At 45.8% G+C, this 20,640-nt stretch overlaps 1 protein-coding gene across 1 annotated transcript in view; it reads left to right on the forward strand.

Moving 5' to 3' along the window:
- EFCAB2 (EF-hand calcium binding domain 2) overlaps positions 1-20,640 on the forward strand; it is a 124,293-nt gene that overhangs the window by 37,365 nt on the left and 66,288 nt on the right. The window contains exon 4 of the mRNA XM_030199523.1: positions 14,809-14,888. Within this exon, the coding sequence (XP_030055383.1) occupies positions 14,809-14,888 (80 nt within the window). The remainder of the gene's footprint in view (positions 1-14,808; positions 14,889-20,640) is intronic.

A 20,640-nucleotide genomic window follows, 5' to 3' on the forward strand; every position in this document is an offset into this window, starting at 1 on the left:
GCCGCTAGATTGGGCATCTCTACTCCTGATCAGATTACATTGGCTCCCTATCAAAGCCAGAATCGTTTTCAAAACTTGCACATTCATTTGTAAAATAATGTATGGGATGGCTCCAGAACATCCTCAGAAGTACACTTTCCTAGCTACAAAAATATCAGATTTAAATTAACACTAATTAGGGATTTCTCTCACTTAGGTGTCAAATGGTGGAACTCCATTCCAAGTGAAATAAAACATATCTCTAGCTACTTAACTTTCTGCAAATTCCTAAAGGCATTCCTTTTCAACAAGTTTCTACATAAACTGTAATGAATCAATGTTTCTGAACTGTTACCATTCTACTTCTGATGTCCTTAAACAATATTACTGTAAAACTACTCCATTGTTTTACAACATTACATTTAGCTATAATGTTATATGAATTTGCTTTTTTCTTCAAGCGACATTACTGAAAAACTCTTTTGTTGCATCGTTTGCTATATTTAACCTGAAAAATTTGTGTGAATCTGTTTCTTTGAGTAATTTTATTGTAAACTTGTTGCCTGACATTGTTATATATTATGCTATACAAATTGTGTAATTCTACTTCTTAATAATAGAATTTGGATAATGTGGGATATAAGATTCAATAAATAAACCACTTAGCCCTGCTTGCCAGCCAAAGCGGTATAATAAGTCCTAACAAATAAAAAATAAAATTGAGCCCTTAGATTTGTCCACGTTTTCTTTTTTTCCTGATGGCCCAGAAGACCCCCAGTGGCTTCAAATAATGCACTCAGTATAGTTGGGTGATTTCTGTCATGGATCCTCACAATTGGTGTTTAGGGTGCCTTGGGCCCTAACTATGGCTCTTCTAACTGTGCTGTTTGTTCAAAAATGTAGAAAAGAACACATACCTTGCAGCTCTCATTGTTAATAGAGGAAGCTACCCCGGAGTCGATGAGTAGCACACAGGCCAGGACCTTCTTCCAGTAGACCAAGGCGGGCTCAGACTTGACATCTCATGATGAGTATTTTGCTGAGTCTGATTTTAACCGTTCATAGCTGGCTGAAGAGGTGCCAGAATATTTAGCTGAGGAAAGGTCTTTTGGCATTCTTTTAGATCCCTCTCCACCACAGAAGAGGAGGAAGTCTTCTCCAGAGAACTTCTACATCAGTGGTTTTGTTAAGAAAATGGCACAAGCCATTCCATTTAAGTTAGAGTCAGAGGACAAGCCCAGGACGTGGACTATGATTCTTTACCTTGAGATGCAGTGATGATGCTTCTTCACAACATTCTGAGGGATGCACAGATAAAATATTGTGAGACCTCTCTCTCTGTGCAGGTTGTGCCAAAGAAGGTGGATACTATGTATAGAATCTAGAAGGCTCCTGGATTTGAAAAGGTTCAGTTGCCACATCATTCCATTGTGGTTGAATCTGAATCCTGGATTCTTTTGAGAGGAAAGTTTTTATCAGGCCTTATTTATTTATTTATTTATTTATTTATTTATTTATTTATTTCGATTTTGCTCACACCTTTTTCAGTAGTAGCTCAAGGTGAGTTACATTCAGGTACACTGGATATTTCTTTGTCCCAGGATGGTTCACAATCTGAGTTTGTACCTGAGGCAATGGAGGGTTAAGTGACTTGCCCAAGATCACAAGGAGCAGCAGTGAGATTTGAACCAGCCACCTCTGGATTGCAAGGCATTGATGCTCGTTTCCCACATCCAGTCCAACCAGCTCTATACAAACCTCTACTTGAAGTCCTTGGTGCAAAGTGTACGTGACTTTGCACACAGTCTCCCACAGGAGCAGACTACGGAATTTCACCAGCTGGCCAACAAGCAGAAGGCCTGCTGGAGGTATCTGGCCAGGGTCACTTTTGATACTTTTGATATTGTGCCCAGGCTCTCCGCATTAGGTGTGGGGATGTGCAGACTATCATGGCTGCGTGTCTAACCTTGAACCTGCAGTTCAGGAGAGGTTAGCAAATGTACCATGCCTGGGAGACAACAATTTGAGGACAAAGTAGAGGAGGCCACTGACCTCATAAAGAAACATATTGATACCATAAAGTCCCTCTCTTTGCCAACTCCTTTTTCATTCTCCACTACTCAGAGACATATTGGTGGACCCATAAGGGGAACAAAAGAAAAGTGACCTCTTCTGCTCCAGAAAACCTGCCACATTTCCAACAACACCTTCTGCATCTCCTGGAGTCACAAAGTTCTCTTTTTCATTCCTCCAATCCCTCATCTGTTCAGAGTTGTCCAGAAAAAATTCAAAACAGTCCTCGATAAGTCCCACGTCACCCTAGTGACCCTCTTTTGGCTTTTGCAACTCTAGTTTCCATGGCTACAAATGCCAGTGCAACAGCAGCCCCTTCGTCTAGGATCTTGATGCTCCCTTTGATCCAGCAGGAAAGCCACCTAGTGCACCCCAACCTCAAAGTTTCTCTCACTTTCTATATAGATATTGAAAGCCAAATAATATCTTTTCCGCTGTCAAAAATTGAAATAAGTATGGGAACCATCCACTAGAAGACCAATGGCCAGATTCAGTAAATGGCACCCAAAGTTAGGTGCCATTAAGAGCCACGCTAATCCTCTGATGCTATATAGCACGCCTAAAGATCCATGTTGAAAACCAGATGTATTCTATAACAACGAGCGTAACTTAATTGGCTTAACAAGCTAATTAGCATTGATAAAAGCACTTAACAAGCAATAATGAGCTAGTGCTCATTAGTATTGGCAGTAATTAGAATTTACATGCATAACTCGCTAAGTGTATTCTGTAATGCAGTGCGCCTAACTTTTAGCACACACAGGCAAAAAGGGACGTGGTTATGGGCAGGGATATGGTCATTTCATGGGCATTCCAAAATTTACACGAATAATTATAGAACATGACCCAGTTCACCTAAATCTACATGCCAGGATTTATGCCATGATTTCGTTGGTGTAAATGGGCGCGCGTAGTTTTAGGCACTGGGATATCAACTAAGTGTTCTATACACCGTGTCTAAATCTAGGCACTGTTGATAGAATACACTTAGGTAGAAATGTTTTCTGCGTGTATTTTTTAGGCGCCATTTCTAGAATCCTTCCCTAAGCGCGCCATTTCTGTAAAGTAACCTTTATAGAGTTGTGCTTAGTGCAGATTCCTGCACCCAACTTTGGGTGGAAGGACTTAACGCCTGCTGAAACCTGGTGTGAATGCTGGTGTGTTAATAATCTATATGCAAAAAAGTCAATCCCTCAAAATCCCTCAAAATGAGGTTACAGGGGCATATACCAAAAGCGCAGGCTACAAAACGCTATACTCCACTTAATAATTTGTGAAGGGGTACACAGAGAGTTCAGTATAGGCTGTTCCCACAGCTGAGCTGGTTTTTAGTGAGTCTGGCTGCAGAGCGACTCACTAGCAAGCTCTGTACATCATAGTTTACTCTCTTTAAAGTGTTTCCCTAATTTTTTGTAAATACACCATTACAAACTTAAAGTGAAAAATAATAAGTGAATGTTGCTCACTTTTAGTATATCTCCAAGTGCAAGGAGAGCACTCCTCTATGAAAAGAAAAAACAGCCGAGTTTTCTGAAAACTTGAACTTATCTGGCTATAGCACAACACATGTACTGTATCATATGCACTGGAAAAATAGTCTACCAGGAATGAACTTATCTGAGTCTGAAGTTCTGTCAGTGTTTTCTGACAATTTCCTGAAGTATGCCACGTAACTGACCCTATTCTATAACACTGCGCCAAAATTTTGGGAATGCTCCTGACCATGCCCCTTCTTGCAGTGCCCCTCCCCTGGCCATACCCCCTTTCAAGTTCCTTGCAAGACAATTTAGGCATGCAGTGTTATAGAATAGCACATAGGCAGATCTGTGGGTAACATAGTAGATAACGGCAGAAAAAGACCACGGTCCATCCAGTCTGCCCAACAAGATAAACTCATATGTGCTACTTTTTGTGTATACCTTACCTTGATTTGTATCTGCCATTTTCAGGGCACAGACCGTAGAAGTCTGCCCAGCACTAGCCCCGCCTCCCACCACCGGCTCTGCCACCCAATCTCGGCTAAGCTTCTGAACAGGATTCCTTTATGTTTATCCCATGTATGTTTGAATTCCGTTACCGTTTTCATCTCCACCAACTCCTGCGGGAGGGCATTCCAAGTATCCACCACTCTCTCCGTGAAAAAATACTTCCTGACATTTTTCTTGAGTCTGCCCCCCTTCAATCTCATTTCATGTCCTCTAGTTCTACTGCCTTCCCATCTCCGTAAAAGGTTCGTTTGTGGATTAATACTTTTCAAATATTTGAACGTCTGTATCATATCACCCCTGTTTCTCCTTTCTTCCGGGGTATACGTGTTCAGGTCAGCACAGTGACATTCCTAGGCTGGCTGACACCCGGGGCGGATCGCCGATGCGCCCCCCCCCCCCCGGCGAAATTACACCCCACCCCCGGGTGCAGCGCGACCCAACCCCGGGTGCATTTTTTTACCTGCTGGGGGGGGGGGGGGGGGTGCCGCGCGCCTGTCGGCTCCGAGTCCGCTCGTTCCCTGCTGCTCCCTCTGCCCCGGAACAGGAAGTAACTTGTTCCGCGCAGAGGGAGCAGCAGGGAGGGAATGAGTGGACTCGGCCAACAGGCGCGCGGCACCCGCCCAGCGGCGTGCACCTGGGGCGGACTGCCCCCACCACCCCCCCCCCCCCTTGGTACGCCACTGGGTCAGCAAGTCTCTCCTCATATGTCTTGTAACGCAAATCCCATACCATTCTTGTAGCTTTTCTTTGCACCGCTTCAATTCTTTTTACATCCTTAGCAAGGTACGGCCTCCAAAACTGAACACAATACTCCAGGTGGGGCCTCACCAACGACTTATACAGGGGCATTAAAACCTCTTTTCTTCTGCTGGTCACACCTCTCTCTATACAGCCTAGCAACCTTCTAGCTACGGCCACCGCCTTGTCACACTGTTTCGTCACCTTCAGATCCTCAGATACTATCACCCCAAGATCCTTCTCCCTGTCCGTAAATATCAGACTCTCACCGCCTAACACATACGTCTCCCGTGGATTTCTACTCCCTAAGTGCATCACTTTGCATTTCTTTGCATTGAATTTTAATTGCCAAACCTTAGACCATTCTTCTAGCTTCCGCAGATCCTTTTTCATGTTTTCTACTCCCTCCTGTGTTACAAATCTTAGCATTATCCGCAAAAAGGCAAACTTTATCTTCTAACCCTTCGGCAGTGTCACTTACAAATATATTGAACAGAATCGGCCCCAGCACCGATCCCTGAGGCACTCCACTACTCACCTTTCCCTCATCTGAGCAAATTCCATTAACCACCACCCTCTGGCGTCTGTCCATCAACCAGTTCCTAATCCAGTTCATCACATCCGGTCCTATTTTCAGCCTGTCAAGTTTATTCAAGAGCCTCCTGTGGGGAACCGTGTCAAAAGCTTTGCTGAAATCTAAGTAGATTACGTCCTACTTAGTGCCAATGAACTTCAATAATTGATTGTTAATGCTCATTAACTAATTACTTTGCATGTGGATCTGGGATCCATGCCGAAATTTGGATAGCCTTTATAGGTTCCAGGGACATAAGCCTTAAGATAGACATGTTTCACCCAGTGGTATGCCAGATATTCAGAAGACCTTTCCTCCTGTTCCATTTCTTACCCTTTAGAAACATAGAAACATGCCTTTCATAATGTAAATAGTTATGATCATCACAATTTATAATACTGTTCCTACATTTCCTTGTTTTACTGTATTCTTTACCATGTAAGATGCTTTCTTTTACTATGTAAGCCGCACTGGACCTGCTGTATGTGGGAAAGAGCGGGGTATAAATGTAAAAAATAAATAATGGCAAATATAGGCCATATGACCCATCTAGCCTGCCCATCCTCTGTAACCCCTTTTCCTAAGCAATCCCACATGCTTATCCCATGCTTTTTTAAATTCTGGAACAGTCCTCGACTCCACAACCTCCACTGGTAGGCCATTCCATGCCTCCACCACCCTTTCTGTGAAATAGTACTTCCTTAGATTACACCTAAGCCCTCTTAACTTCGTCATATGCCCCCTCATTCCAGAGCTCTCCTTCAGTTGAAAAAGGCTCTCTTCCTGTACATAAACGCCGTTGAGATATTTAAACGTTTCTATCATGTCTCCTCTCTCTCTCCTCTCTTCCAGCGTATACACGTTGAGGTTCATAAGCCTGTCCCTATAATTTTTGCATTCGAGACCGCTTACTAATTTTGTAGCTGCCCTCTGGACCAACTCCATTCTATTTATATCTTTCTGTAGGTGCGGTCTCCAGAACTGCACGCAGTACTGCAAATGGGGCATCACTAGGGACTTATACAACGGCACTATCACCTCCTTTTTCCTGCTGGTCATGCCTCTCTTTATGCACCCAAGCATCCTTCTGGCTTTGACCATCGCTTTTTCTACCTGTTTGGAAGCTTTACGGTCATCAGACACAATCACCCACAAGTCCCGCTCTTCCTTCGTACACTGAAACACTTCACCCCATATACTGTACCTTTCCCTCGGATTCTTGCAACCCAATTGCATGACCCTGCATTTTTTGGGATTAAACCTTAGTTGCCAAATATCGATCCATTCCTCCAGCTTTGCTAGGTCCTTCCTCATGTCATTCACACCTTCCAGGGTGTCCACCCTGTTGCAGAGTTTGGTATCATCCGCAAAGAGACAAACCTTACCAGAGAGCCCTTCTGCAATATCGCTCACAAAGACATTAAAAAGAGCCGGCCCCAGGACCGATCCCTGCAGTACTCCACTGACGACATCCTTTTCTTCAGAGCAAGCTCCATTTACCACTACCCTCTGTCTCCTTCCATTCAACCAATTTTTAACCCAACCAGTTACTCTAGGTCCCATACCAAGAGCACTCAATTTATTTATCGGTCACCTGTGTGGAACCATGTCAAAGGCTTTGCTGAAATCCAAGTATACCACATCAAGCACCCCTCCCACATCCAACTGTTTAGTCACTCAGTTGAAGAAGACAGATTCGTCTGACACGACCTGCCACTAGTGAAGCCATGCTGCCTCGGGTCCCGCATTCCATTTAGTTCAAGAAATCTCACAATCTTCCTCTTTAGAATTGTTTCCATTAGCTTACCACCGAGGTCAGCCTGACAGGTCTGTAATTCCCAACCTCCTCCTTACTTCCACCCTTTTGCAAAGGAATCACATCCGCCTTTCTCCAGTCCATCGGAACTACTCCAGTTTCTAAGGAAGCATTGAAGAGGTCCATCAGCGGAGTCGCCAGAACTTCTCTGAGTTCCTTGAGCACCCTCGGATGTATCCCATCTGGCCCTATTGCTCTGTCTACTTTTAGTTTGGCTAGCTCCTTAAGAACACAGTCCTCCGTGAACGGGTCTTGGTCTACCATACATCCATCCCCTTTAGCCTTTTAACTACTTTTACAACATCAATCTCAAGAGTAATTCCATGAGGTTACACTTGTTTGCCATAGTGGCCTACCACCAGCTCATGGATGGCAGATTAGTCTCTGACAATCCTCTGGTTTCCCCTTTCATAAAGGGTCCTCTCCACTCTAAACCACCCATCCGCTTCTCACCTTCACCTTAGGATCTCAACATAGTCCTCGCTCGTGTCATCCAGATACTGTTCGAACCTCTAGGAGAAACTACTGTAAACTCCATCTCTCCTGGAATGTTCTTAGTAGCTATTACTTTGGGTAGACAAGTCAGCGAGCTACAAGCCCTTGAATTCATTCTTTAAACTCGGTTCTTTATACAGTAGTGCTACATACACATATCCCTTTCTTCCTAAAGTTGTCTTGGAATTTCATCTCAACCTATCAGTTGTCCTACGCATATTCTTCCCAAAACCCCACCTCCACCCAGCAGATATCCCATTGCACACACTGGACTACAAATGAGCCCTGCTTTTTTTTTTTTACTTCAAAGCTACTTAACAGATCAGAAAGAACACTAATTTGTTCATCTCTTACAATCCAAATAGTCCAGGATATGGTGTAACCAAGCAAACTCTTTCCCATTAGAACTTACTGTACTGAGTTTTGTTATGCCCAAGAACAACACTCTCTGGGAAATATCACCAACCATCACCTCTGAGGAAAATCAGCTACCATAGGCAACTTGAAATTAACCACCATCATAGACATTTGCAAAGCTGCAATGTGGTCTTCAGTCTATACTTCCACTAAGCACTGTTTGGTTACTATCAGGCTCATTTTCAAAAGAGATGGATGTCCATATTTTGACATAAATCGGAACATGGACGTCCATCTCCCAGGGACGTCCAAATCGGTATAATCGAAACCTGATTTTGGACGTCTCCAATTGCAGTCCATTGCAAGGATGTCCAAATTTCAAGGGGGCGTGTCGGAGGCGTGGTGAAGGTGGGACTTGGGCGTGCCTAAGACTTGACTACTCACATGTCCTTTAGATTTGACTACTCATTTGTCCTTTAGATTGTAAGCTCTTTGAGCAGGGCCTGTCCTTTTATGTTAAATTGTACAGCGCTGCGTAACCCTAGTAGCGCTTTAGAAATGTTAAGTAGTAGTAGTAGTGCCTAAGACTTGGACGGCTTTGAGCCATAATCGAAAAAAGGAAGGATGCCCTAAAGTAGAACTTGGATGTTTTCACCCGGACGTGATTGTTTTACGAATAAGGCACAAAATGGTGCCCGAAATGACCAGATGACCACCGGAGGGCATCGGGGATGACCTCCCATTACTCCCCCAGTGGTCACTAACCCCCTCCCACCCTCAAAAAACATCTTTAAAAATATGTTGTGCCAGCCTCTATGCCAGCCTCATATGTCATAATCAGGTCCATGACAGCACATGCAGGTCCCTGGAGCAGTTTTAGTGGGTGCAGTGCACTTCAGACAGGCGGACCCAGGCCCATACCCTCCCTACATGTTACGTTTGTGGAGGAAACAGCGAGCCCTCCAAAACCCACCAGAAACCCACTGTACCCACATCTAGGTGCCCCCCTTCACCCGTAAGGGCTGTGGTAGTGGTTTACAGTTGTGGGTAGTGGGTTTTGGAGGGGGTTTGGGGGGCTCAGCACACAAGGTAAGGGAGCTGTGTACCTGGGAGCATTTTATGAAGTCCACTGCAGTTCTCCCTAGGGTGCCCGGCTGGTGTCCTGGCATGTCAGGGGGACCAACCAGTGCACTAGAAATGCTGGCTCCTCCCACGTCCAAATGACTTGCATTTGGACGTTTTTGACATGGACGTCTTTGGTTTCGAAAATCGCCGAAAGTCAAAGGTGTCCATGTCTAGGGACGTCCATGTCTAAGGACGTCCATATTCAAGGACGCCCTTGGTATTTTCGAAAACGAAAGATGGAGGAGTAGCCTAGTGGTTAGTGCAGCGGACTTTGATCCTGGGGAACTGGGTTCGATTCCCACTGCAGCTCCTTGTGACTGTGGGCAAGTCACTTAACCCTCCATTGCCCCAGGTACAAAATAAGTACCTGTATATATGTAAACCTCTTTGAATGTAGTTGCAAAATACCACAGAAAGGCCGTATATCAAGTCCCATTTCCTTTCCCCTTTTTTCGAAAATACGGTTTTCCCCACCCCCAGATTTGGAAGTTTTACAAAGACGTCCAAATCCAAACATAGACGTTTCTTTCGAAAATGCCCCTCCACGTCACATATATGGACAGTTCAAACTACAGAACCTCTTTACTTAGTTCTCCCTTCCCATTTCAACATACTGGGTCACCTCAAGCCAGCAACCTCAGCTCTGAAACTACCTACTACATGACTTCATATCCTCTGCCTTGTCCTCAGAAACTTACCTGTAATGGGGATTATTCATGGACAACCGGGTTATTGTGAGTTTCCTGAGTTTTGTAGAGTAACAAGTCTGCATTGGGCAACAGAGAATGATATCACTCACCATATGGCTCCATTCCCTTGCTGTCCACAAAGAGCCTCTATTACAGGTAAGCAAGTATGCTATACCTAAATCTTTTCCCTGGTTAATGTTAACCAAAACTTTAAAAGTACATTGTACCTTCTGTAGGAGGAGATATTCCACCCACCCATTTTATAGCTTCTCATCTTGTCTTTCACTTTATACCTCTTTTCTCACTGTATTTTTGTAAACTCAAAGAAATTTGTAATACATTTATAATATGAAGGTTTGATATTATGTACCAAAATGAGAATATTTTTTTATTTCTTTTTCTAAATGAGTGTTAAATATAATAAAATAATGGAAGAATTGAAGCAGAGACTCTGTGGGACCCATCTGGTGATTTATTGCATCTATTTTTTTTTGTTCAAGAATGACTTTTTGTCTATCAGTGGTCTAAATTGCAGTTTCTTTTAACCTTTCTTTGGTTTGCTGAATAACAGTAAACTAATTGTGAGTAATATGGAGAAGGTTAAATATGACAGTCCTCTGTTTATTTGTGTTTTTATTTTATTTATTAACATTTGTTATACCATCATTCATGGAACATCATGGTAGTTTACAAAAATTTTAAAACAAAGCAGAAGCTACGAACAAACAATTAAACAAACATGTCTAAACAAAAACAGCACAACAAAACAAAATCAAACCAGTATACAAAAGGGGCCAAATTCTATAAATGGTGCCTTAAAAATCGGTACCAAAAAACTACATGCTTACCGCAATTCTATAAACAACGTCTAAAGTTAGTCGTAGTATACAGAATATGCTTAGCGGCCGTTCTTGCTACTAAAATTTAGGCCTACCCATTTAAGCCACCTAAAACCAGGCCTAATTGCCTGTGCCTAACTTAGGCACAGATTGGGTGTATTCCATAAAAATGTGCATAGTTTTCTGAAATGCCCACGACCCGTCAATTCCATTTGAATTTACGCACACCACATTATAGAATATGCCTAGAAAGTTGTGCATGAAAATTCTAATTAAAGCCAATTAGTGCAACTAATTGGATAAGCACCAATTAGCACTGATTGGCTTGTTAATTAAGTTGTGCTCACAGTTTGGCCATGCACATACAACTTAAGGCGCCATTTATAGAATTTAGGGGAAGGAGGGGAATTATTTAAATCTAAAGGCATTGCTTTAAAGGTTCCACATTTAGCAGTCCTCATAAGGGAGGGAATACTCAGTTGTTAAAAGATCCATGCGCTAAAAAGGAAATAATCATGAAAAAAAATAGTCAAGTATCAAAATTAAGAAAATAGCTGTGAAAAAAGCCACGTTTTCAGTGCCGCCGTTAATTTTCTTTCTGAAGGTTCTAATTGCAGAGAAAGTGGGAGAGAATTCCAGAATTCAAGGCAGTGCAACAAAAGGCTGTCTCAAAAGGAATGTAGGCATATCTTTGTGAACGGAATGCAGAGGAGATTTTTAGTTGCAAATCTTAATATTCGTTGAGAAATGTGAGGAATTAGTAAAGAAGATAGATAAGATGGGGCCCCCGCAAAATAAGCATGAAGAGTAAACAGCAGAATTTTATATTTAATTCTACTAGCAATGGGTAACCAATCTTGCTCATTCAATAATGGGGCAGCATGATCTATAGTGGAGGAGTGGCCTAGTGGTTAGGGTGGTGGACTTTGGTCCTGGGGAACTGAGGAACTGAGTTTGATTCCCACTTCAGGCACAGGCAGTTCCTTGTGACTCTGGGCAAGTCACTTAGCCCTCCATTGCCCCATGTAAGCCGCATTGAGCCTGCCATGAGTGGGAAAGCGCGGGGTATAAATGTAACAAATAATAAATACATACTTTACTGCTGTATTTTGTAACACTTGTAAGCAGTGGTGTGCTGGAGCCGGCTCACACCGGCTCGCATGAGCCGGTTGTTAAATTTATTGGCATCTTGCGAGCCGGTTGTTTACAGAGTGCAAGCCGGCTTGCCTCTCCTCCCCCCACCCCGCGAGCTGTAGGTTCCCCCGCTCCGCAGGTCATCCATCATCTCCTGTCTGCCCTCAGCTCCCTGATAGCCCTCGTTTCCTTCCTGCCGCTGCCCTGCCTTTAAATATTGTATTTTTCCTTGAGTCGCGGCGCCAGCATTGAAGGCAGCAGGCTCGGCTCAGCTCCAGCCTTCCCTCGCATGGTTCTGCCCTCACGAAAACAGGAAATACATCAGAAGAGGGCGGAACCATGCGACGGAAGGCTGAAGCCGAGCCGAGCCTGCTGCTTTCAATGCCGGCGCTGCGACTCAAGGAAAAATACAATATTTAATGCAGGGCGGCGGCAGGAAGGAAACGAGGGCTATCAGGGAGCTGAGGGCAGACAGGAGATGATGGACGACCTGGGGAGCAGGGGGGCTGAAAGAAGGCAGGAAATGTCTGGCATTGAGTAGGGGAGGGGCTAGAAGGGAGATGGTTGACATGGGCTGCTGGGGAGGGGAGGCTGGAAGGAGATGGTTAACATGGGTGGATGGAGGGGATGGCAGGGGGGAGAGGAGGGTTGCTGGACATGGGTGGATGGAGGGGAGGGAAGGGGAGAGGAGAGTTGCTGGACATGGGTGGATGGAGGGGAGGGCAGGGGGGAGAGGAGGGTTGCTGGACATGAGTGGATGGAGGGGAGGGGAGAGGAGGGTTGCTGGACATGGGTGGATGGAGGGGATGGTAGGGGGAAGAAGAGGGTTGCTGGACATGGGTAGGTAGATGGAGGGGAGGGCAGGGGGAAGAGGAGGGTTTCTGGACATGGGTAGGTGGATAGAGGGGAGGGCAGGGGGAGAGGAGGGTTGCTGGACATGGGTGGGTGGATGAAGGGGAGGGCAGGGGGAGAGGAGGGTTGCTGGACATGGATGGATGGAGGGGAGGGCAGGGGAGAGGAGGGTTGCTGGACATGGATGGAGGAGAGGGAAGGGAGAGAGAAGAAATGCTGGACATGGATGGAGGGGAGGGAAGAGTGAGGAAGGAGATGAGATGAGGGAAAAGGAAGAGAGGAGAAAAACTGCACATGGATGAAGAAAATAAGCAGAAGCTGGATCCACTGAACAGTCAAGTCTGCGGAGGACCCAGCTTTTACTTACGGATGTAGGGCAAGAAATGAAGAAGAAAGGCAGAAAGTAAAGAAATAAATGGAAAAGAAGCCCTGGAAACGGAGTTAAGAGGACAGATAGCAGCAGAATCGGATACTGGACCAGCATGATCAGAAAAACAAAGTCACCAGACAACAAAGGTAGAAAAAAAATCATTTTATTTTCATTATAGTTTTTGGAATATGTCCACTTTGAGAATCAGGTGCTCAATATTAAAAGTTTATATTTATTTACTTATTTATGGCATTTTATCCCACTTTAAACATGAATGAGATTGGAACCTGGGATCATTTAATTTTTTTTTCCTGGAGTAATGCATTGCCCCCCCCTCCCCCCCAAGGCTCACTCCCTGGCTATAGCCAGCTCTGCAATTTGGTTGGGGGACGCAGAGGTGGACCAGGGAGAGAGCCTGTTGTTAAACATTTACCAGCACGCCACTGCTTATAAGCATCTTATAGAGTAAGTAAGGAGTTTAGAAAGTAGGGTATTACAAGAGTCCATCTGACTCATCACAAGAGCATGTAGAATTTTCAACACTCTAGAATCTAAATAGGGTTTTTCAGTTACCTTGCTTGTCTTAAAGCATAGAAAGCTTTTTGAATCATATGAGAAGCAGCATAAAATTTATTGTACTGTTTTGGGATCTTGCTAGGTACTTGTAACCTGATTGGCCACTGATGGAAACAGGATTCTGGGCTTGATGGACCTTTGGTCTGTCCCAGTATGGCAATACTTATATACTTACTAGCCGTTGAGCCCGTAAAAACGGGCTGGTATAGAGGTTTTCCTCCCCCCGCGGTCACCACCGCTCCCCTCCCCCCCCCTCGAAGTCGTCGCCGCCGCCACCCCTCCACCTGGTCCGGGCCCTCTCTTCACTTCTGAACTTACAGATCCATTCGCCGAACGCAGCAACGCACATCAGCTGAGCTGCCCCTTCCTTCTCTGCCTGTGTGTGTCCCGCCCTCGCTGACGTTACGTCACAGGAGGGCGGGGCCACAGGCAAAGAAGGAAGGGCTCACTGCAGCTCAGCTGATGTGCGTTGCTGCGTTCGGCGAATGGATCTGTAAGTTCAGAAGGGAAGAGAGGGCCCGGGCCGGGTGGAGGGGCGGCGGCGACTCCGAGTGGGGGGGGAGCGGTAGCAACGTCGGCGGCGCAGTTTCCCTCTCTGTCCCGCCCCCCCCCCCCCCCCCCCCGTCATCACGTATTGACGCGGGGGCGGGACAGAGAGGGAAGTCTCTACTGCGCATTTGCAGTGAGTACGGTCACTCGCCGTTTATATGTTTGATGGGTGAATGTAAGAGAGTAGTCAATTAGAACACCTAATTACAAAATCATATCCTTAAATGGAACAGGGATTAAATTCAAAATAGGTTGAAAAGATGATGTTTTAGGATTACTAGAGATCCAGAGGCATTCAGACTTAAGTGGATTAAAAAGAAGCTATTGATTAGTTATCAACTGAATAATTTTGTCTAAATTAGCAGAAAGTGTAGCTTATTAAAAATTAGATATCATCTGTATAGCTGTAAGAAGAGATAACCAATGTCCGAATGAGAGTGGCAAGTGGTACTAGAAATAAACAAACTAGGTCTAAGAATAGACCCTTGTGGGACTCCCCAGTAAGCTCTGTAACAACTGAGTATTAAGGCTTCTCAGTGCAGTGTACTTACCTTGCTTCAGTGGCAGCAGGTTTCTACCCTTTCATTCTTTCCCGCTAACCAATTCTTTTTTAATTATTTGTTAAGGGTAAATTAAAATCTGTTCTGTTTGTAGGTAGAAGATGAAGAACCTACAGGATACATCCGTTTTGAAAAATTCCTTCCAATGATGACTAGAGTTTTACTTGAGAGGAGGTGAATAAAATGATAGTAACTTAGCTAGAGATCACATATTAGACTTTGTCGGCTATGCCTTTACAAAGTGCTGTTGTTGAGGAGTACATCAGTCTGGAGAGCTGGGTTTCATTCCTGAGCTTTTCTTCTGCTTTTTGAGCTAGCCAGAGCTGAGGAATGCTATAATTTGTGCTGTACTGATAATTCTGTGGTTTAGCTGTGAATTTTTTTTTCTCTGTTTAAAGCAAGTGAATATTTGCTCCAGATTCACTGCTACTTATGTTCCCATATGAGGAAATGTGGCCCTAATCCTAGACTAAATTATACCACCTAGGGAGGTAGTTTCAGTCCTGGATTATTTACTCCAGTGGTGTTTTTTTCACATAAACCTGCCTGTTTCTAGATTCTTCCTTCCACACCCAACAAAAGTTGGAGAAAGTAAATTTAAAGGCCACATAGAAGTTCAATGTTTTTTTCTGTTGTGGGAGAGGCTGTAGCCTGCATTAGCCCTTGTGAGTTGTGATTCTCATTTGATATGTATGATACTGGCCAGCAGGTAGGCCATCCAAAACTGGTGTGCAGGCTGCTAGTTTACCACTCCCCAATATACACAAACTCCTCCTCTCTCCTAAAATGCATGTAGATAGTGTCAAGTCCATATTAACTGAAATATGGGAAAGTATGCATTTTTAAATAACTTTATTATTCATATCTTGCAGTATTTGTTTTGGTACTATTCATTTTTCTATAGCCATTAAAACATTGCATTTATTTATTTATTTGTTTTATGGTTTGCATATATAGAAATATTGTACAAAATGGATTACAAAGGAATGTGCATAGAGAAACTAAAAGTCAAAACAGAAACACAGATCTACTGACAACATTCAAAGGCTACATACAGTAACACAGTAAATGACAACAGATAAAGACCCACATGGTCCATTCAGTTTGCCCAACAAGGTGGCCAGAACCACTCCCGCCACTCTGTGCAAGCCCCAGTCACCCATGCTTAAATGCTGGTTGACAAGTCACCACTATGCCAACCGTATAGGCAGCCAAACATGATGGGAATGATATGTGGTTATAACCAAGACTCCCAAGTATCGATGATAGTAGTCAAGTTACAGTCAAGATGTCTTCCCCTCCCCTCTGAGCTGCACAGCACCCTCAGTTGCAGCATGTGACAAGTGATGTACAACACTGGAGTTGCTGAAGCTTCACCTATTTTTTGCCATTTGCGGGACTTGGACCATAGAAATCTGTCTGGCATGCTCCCACAATGCTGGAGATGCTGAATCTTCTTTCAGTCTTTTACCGTTTGTGGGACTCAGAGAGTAGATTTCTGTTCAGCATCGGCCTTGGTCCTCTCATGCTGGATTTGGCTAATCTTCTTTCAGTCTTTTGCCATTTGCGGGACCCAGACCATAGAAATCTGCCCGGCACTGGCCTTGGTTCCCCCAATGCTGGAGTTGCCAAATCTTCTGTCAGTCTTTTGCCATTTGTGGGACATAGACCGTACAAGTCTGTCCGGCATTGGCCTCAGTTCCCACTACTCTTGCCCAAGATAACACCTCAATAGCCTCTGAATCAAAATATATTACCAAATTCAACTAAATGTGTAAATAAATACATTTGTTTTCAAAACTCTATATGGCATAACCCCTGATTATATGCAACTTTTAATTGATATCCCCCTTTGCAACACTCTCTTTGGTTCAAGAGATTATCTAACACTCCACTACTTCAGTTATAAAAATGTGATCTACAAGTCAATCTACATGTCAGGATTCCCTTACCTGTGTACCAAGTGGTGTAATTCTCTCCAGAAATTCATCAGATGGGAGCCTAATTATTTGACATTCCAGAAATACCTTAAAGCCTCTCTGTTTAAGCACTTTCTCATGGATGATCATAATTAAACTGCTAATTATACAATTATTCCGTTTTCTCCGTTCCGTTCTAACTGTTATTATACATGATGACTATAAATTATTACCTTTTTGCGTCTAGCATTCTTCTCCTTATTATACCTGTTTCTTCTGGGATCAGTGAAGAACATCTTGTTGGGGTGACTTTGGGCTCCCAATCTGGAAAGAGGAATGAATCTGGAGTTGCTGGAATGGAGAGTGGTAATGACAGGCTCAAGCCTCAGGGGCTTGGGGTTGAGGAGGATGTTCATTGTCCGGACAAGGTTGGCAGATGATGCTGTTTGGTCAGTCAGTTGCATAGAAGCTTGAGCCATATGGTCTGATCTGTAGGCCTTTCGAGCTGTAATCCCGAACAAGGCAATGATAGTGATATCATACAATGTGACAGCAGTGGCCTGTGTGAACTGGTAGAGTCACACCAAGATTCAGCATGTGGCCACAACGATATAGGCGCTTGTGGTTTGGGTGGAGTGGTACCTATTGGATTTGTGACAATCACATAGGATCTCTTATGGAGAGGAAAACATAGTAGATGGTATGGATGGGCAAACTGGATAGCTATATGACCTTTATCTGCCATCATTTTCTGTGTTTTATGTATAGGCAGCACATGCAGCCAGGATGGACAGACAGACTTCCTAAGCAGAAATACACTAGATCCAGAAGAGTGGAGACTGGCTGATGAGGCCTTTATGAGTATTGTGCAGTACTGCAATCAGCATGTGATGGACCTCATGGCTACAGCCTGCAACTTGAAGGCTCCCATATATTTCAGTTGCAGAAAGGAGCTTTAGTCAGCAGGAATCAACGTGCAAGTGTAAACATGGCCCACAAGTGTTTTTTTTTTAAATATGTTTCTGTCATGGCCCTTGGTGAGAAGGGTTCTTCAAAGGATAGGAAGTCACAAGGGCCTTGAAAGTGACCCTTGGATTGGCTAAGGAAGCCTTTGTGTGGAGATCTGGTGAGGTTAGCAGTTAGGGTCCTATTGTTGCTTTCAGCAGCAGAAGGACTGCTGGTCCAAATGCAAGGTCCGTTTCCTTTTTGTCTTTTGGCTTTGCTTTCCAAAGGGCAAGGCTGTGAAAAAGAGGTTACTCCAGCCACGTTATAGCTGTCCTATTGTGCTCCAGAAAGAGGTCCACATCTTTTGGCATATGTCAGAGTGTGGGAGATTTTTCAAAGAATGGTGTATGGAGTGGCAGATTTCACTTGCATTTGTTAGTGGCAGATATATTAGAGTTTCTGCAGATCTGCAGGACATTCTGGAGAGGGGTTTAGCCTTAGCATCTCTTAAGGCTCAAATTGCTGCTGTAGCATGCTTTAGAGATTTGATTTAAGGCAGAGAATTGGTAAACCATTCGAATGTCGCCGTTTGCAAACTATATAAAGAGGAAAGGTCCCACTTAATTTTATTTCTCCGAGGACAAGCAGGCTGCTTGTTCTCACTGATGGGTGACGTCCACGGCAGCCCCTCCAATCGGAAACTTCACTAGCAAAGGCCTTTGCTAGTCCTCGCACGCCGATGCGCACCGCGCATGCGCGGCCGTCTTCCCGCCCGAACCGGCTCGTGTTCGTCAGTCTTCTTTTGTCTGCGCTCTGGATGGTCGTGTTTTGCGCCGTTTCGCGCCCCTCAAAGTTGACCCTAGCGCGTCTTCGCGTTTTTTTCGCTTAAAAAAAAAAAATAGAGAAAAAGACCTTTACGGTCTTTACCCCTTTCCCGTGTTTCCAGCTTTTGCCCCGCGTAAGTTTCCTTTCGCTTTCGGGGTAGGCCTTTTTCAGGCCTCGGTTTGGGTTTTTTCTCTCCCTATTTTTGGTGCCTAGTTCACCATTACGAGTTTTGACTTCGCCGGCGTGATTTTTCCGCCCATGTCATCGAAGTCTCCCAGCGGCTTCAAGAAGTGCACCCAGTGCGCCCGGGTAATCTCGCTCACTGATAGGCACGCGTCGTGTCTTCAGTGTCTGGGGGCTGGGCACCGCCCGCAGGCCTGTAGTCTTTGCGCCCTTTTACAGAAAAGGACTCAGGTAGCGAGATTGGCCCAGTGGAATGTGTTGTTCTCGGGCTCTTCGTCGGCAACAGCACTGGGGGCATCGAGTGCATCGGCGTCGACAGCTCCAAGACCTTCGATCTCGGCATCGGCTGCATCGACTGCATCGTCGGTACCGAGACATCGGAAGGCTGCATCGGCGTCGGTGGTACCGGGACCTCCACTAGTGCTGATGTCGTCGGACGGTGGTGCTTCGACTGGAGTGCAGGTGAGGGCTGTCCATTCCCCTGCTGGTGGCGGTGAGCCTTCGGGTGGGTCTCCCCCTACCCTGAGGGCTCCTGCGGTACAGCCCCCCCCGAGACCGACCTTCTTCGGCCTCGGCCCCGAGGAAGCGACGGCTGGATTCTACGTCCTCCTCGTCGGTACCGGGAAGCTCGGGTGACATGCTTCGTTTGAAAAAATCAAAGAAGCATCGACACCGGTCTCCTTCCCGCATCGGTACCGAGAGCTCTGGGTCGCCGAGGGAGTCGGCACCCAGTAGGTATCGGCACCGGGAGGACCGCTCACCCTCTGTTCAGGAGGTGTCGATGCGCTCCACCTTGGACAGCCCGGAACAGCCTCCACGCCCGGAACAGACTCTGACCTCGACGCCTGCATCGGTTTCCATGTCTTTCTCCACAGCCGCCCTGCACGAGAGTCTCCGGGCCGTTCTCCCAGAGATCCTGGGAGAGCTGTTGCGCCCTTCCCATCCGGTACCGGGGGTGCTTGCGCCACCGGTACCGTCGAGTGAGGCGCCGGCCGGCCCCTTGCCCGGGGTGAGGTCTCCGACATCGGTGCCGCTTGCGGTACCGACTGCGGTCGCCTCCCAGGAAGGCTCCCCGACGACGTCGGCGGAGGGAGCTTCGCCGGTGCTGGCGAGGGAGTCTACCTCTCGACGCTCCCACCGTGGCCGTGTTTCCACGGAGTCGAGCCGGGCACGGCTTCAGACACAGGTTCATGAACTTGTGTCTGATACTGATGGTGAGGCCTCGTGGGAGGAGGAGGAGGACATCAGATATTTCTCTGACGAGGAGTCTGATGGCCTTCCTTCTGATCCCACTCCCTCCCCTGAAAGGCAGCTTTCTCCTCCCGAGAGTCTGTCTTTTGCGGCCTTTGTCCGGGAGATGTCTACGTCCATCCCCTTCCCGGTGGTTGTGGAGAACGAGCCCAGGGCTGAAATGTTTGAGCTCCTGGACTATCCTTCTCCACCTAAGGAAGCGTCCACAGTACCCATGCATCATGTCCTAAAAAAGACATTGCTGGCGAACTGGACCAAACCTCTAAGTAATCCCCACATTCCCAAGAAGATCGAGTCCCAGTACCGGATCCATGGGGACCCAGAGCTGATGCGCACTCAGTTGCCTCACGACTCTGGTGTGGTGGATCTGGCCCTAAAGAAGGCTAAGAGTTCTAGGAAGCATGCTTCGGCGCCCCCGGGCAAGGACTGTAGAACCTTAGACTTCTTTGGGCGGAAGGCCTACCATTCTTCTATGCTCGTGGCCAAAATCCAGTCTTACCAGCTCTACACGAGCATACATATGCAGAACAATGTGCGGCAGTTGGCGGGCTTGGTGGACAAGCTCCCTCCTGAGCAATCCAAGCCATTTCAGGAGGTGGTCAGGCAGCTGAAGGCGTGCAGAAAATTCCTGGCCAGAGGGGTATATGATACCTTTGATGTTGCATCCAGGGCCACTGCTCAAGGTGTGGTGATGCGCAGACTCTCATGGCTGCGTGCCTCCAACCTGGAGAATAGGATCCAGCAGCGGATTGCGGACTCCCCTTGCCAAGCGCACAATATTTTTGGAGAGAAAGTCGAACAGG

This window comes from Microcaecilia unicolor, chromosome 4 (genome assembly GCF_901765095.1).
Source record: "Microcaecilia unicolor chromosome 4, aMicUni1.1, whole genome shotgun sequence".
Taxonomy (NCBI): Eukaryota; Metazoa; Chordata; class Amphibia; order Gymnophiona; family Siphonopidae; genus Microcaecilia; species Microcaecilia unicolor.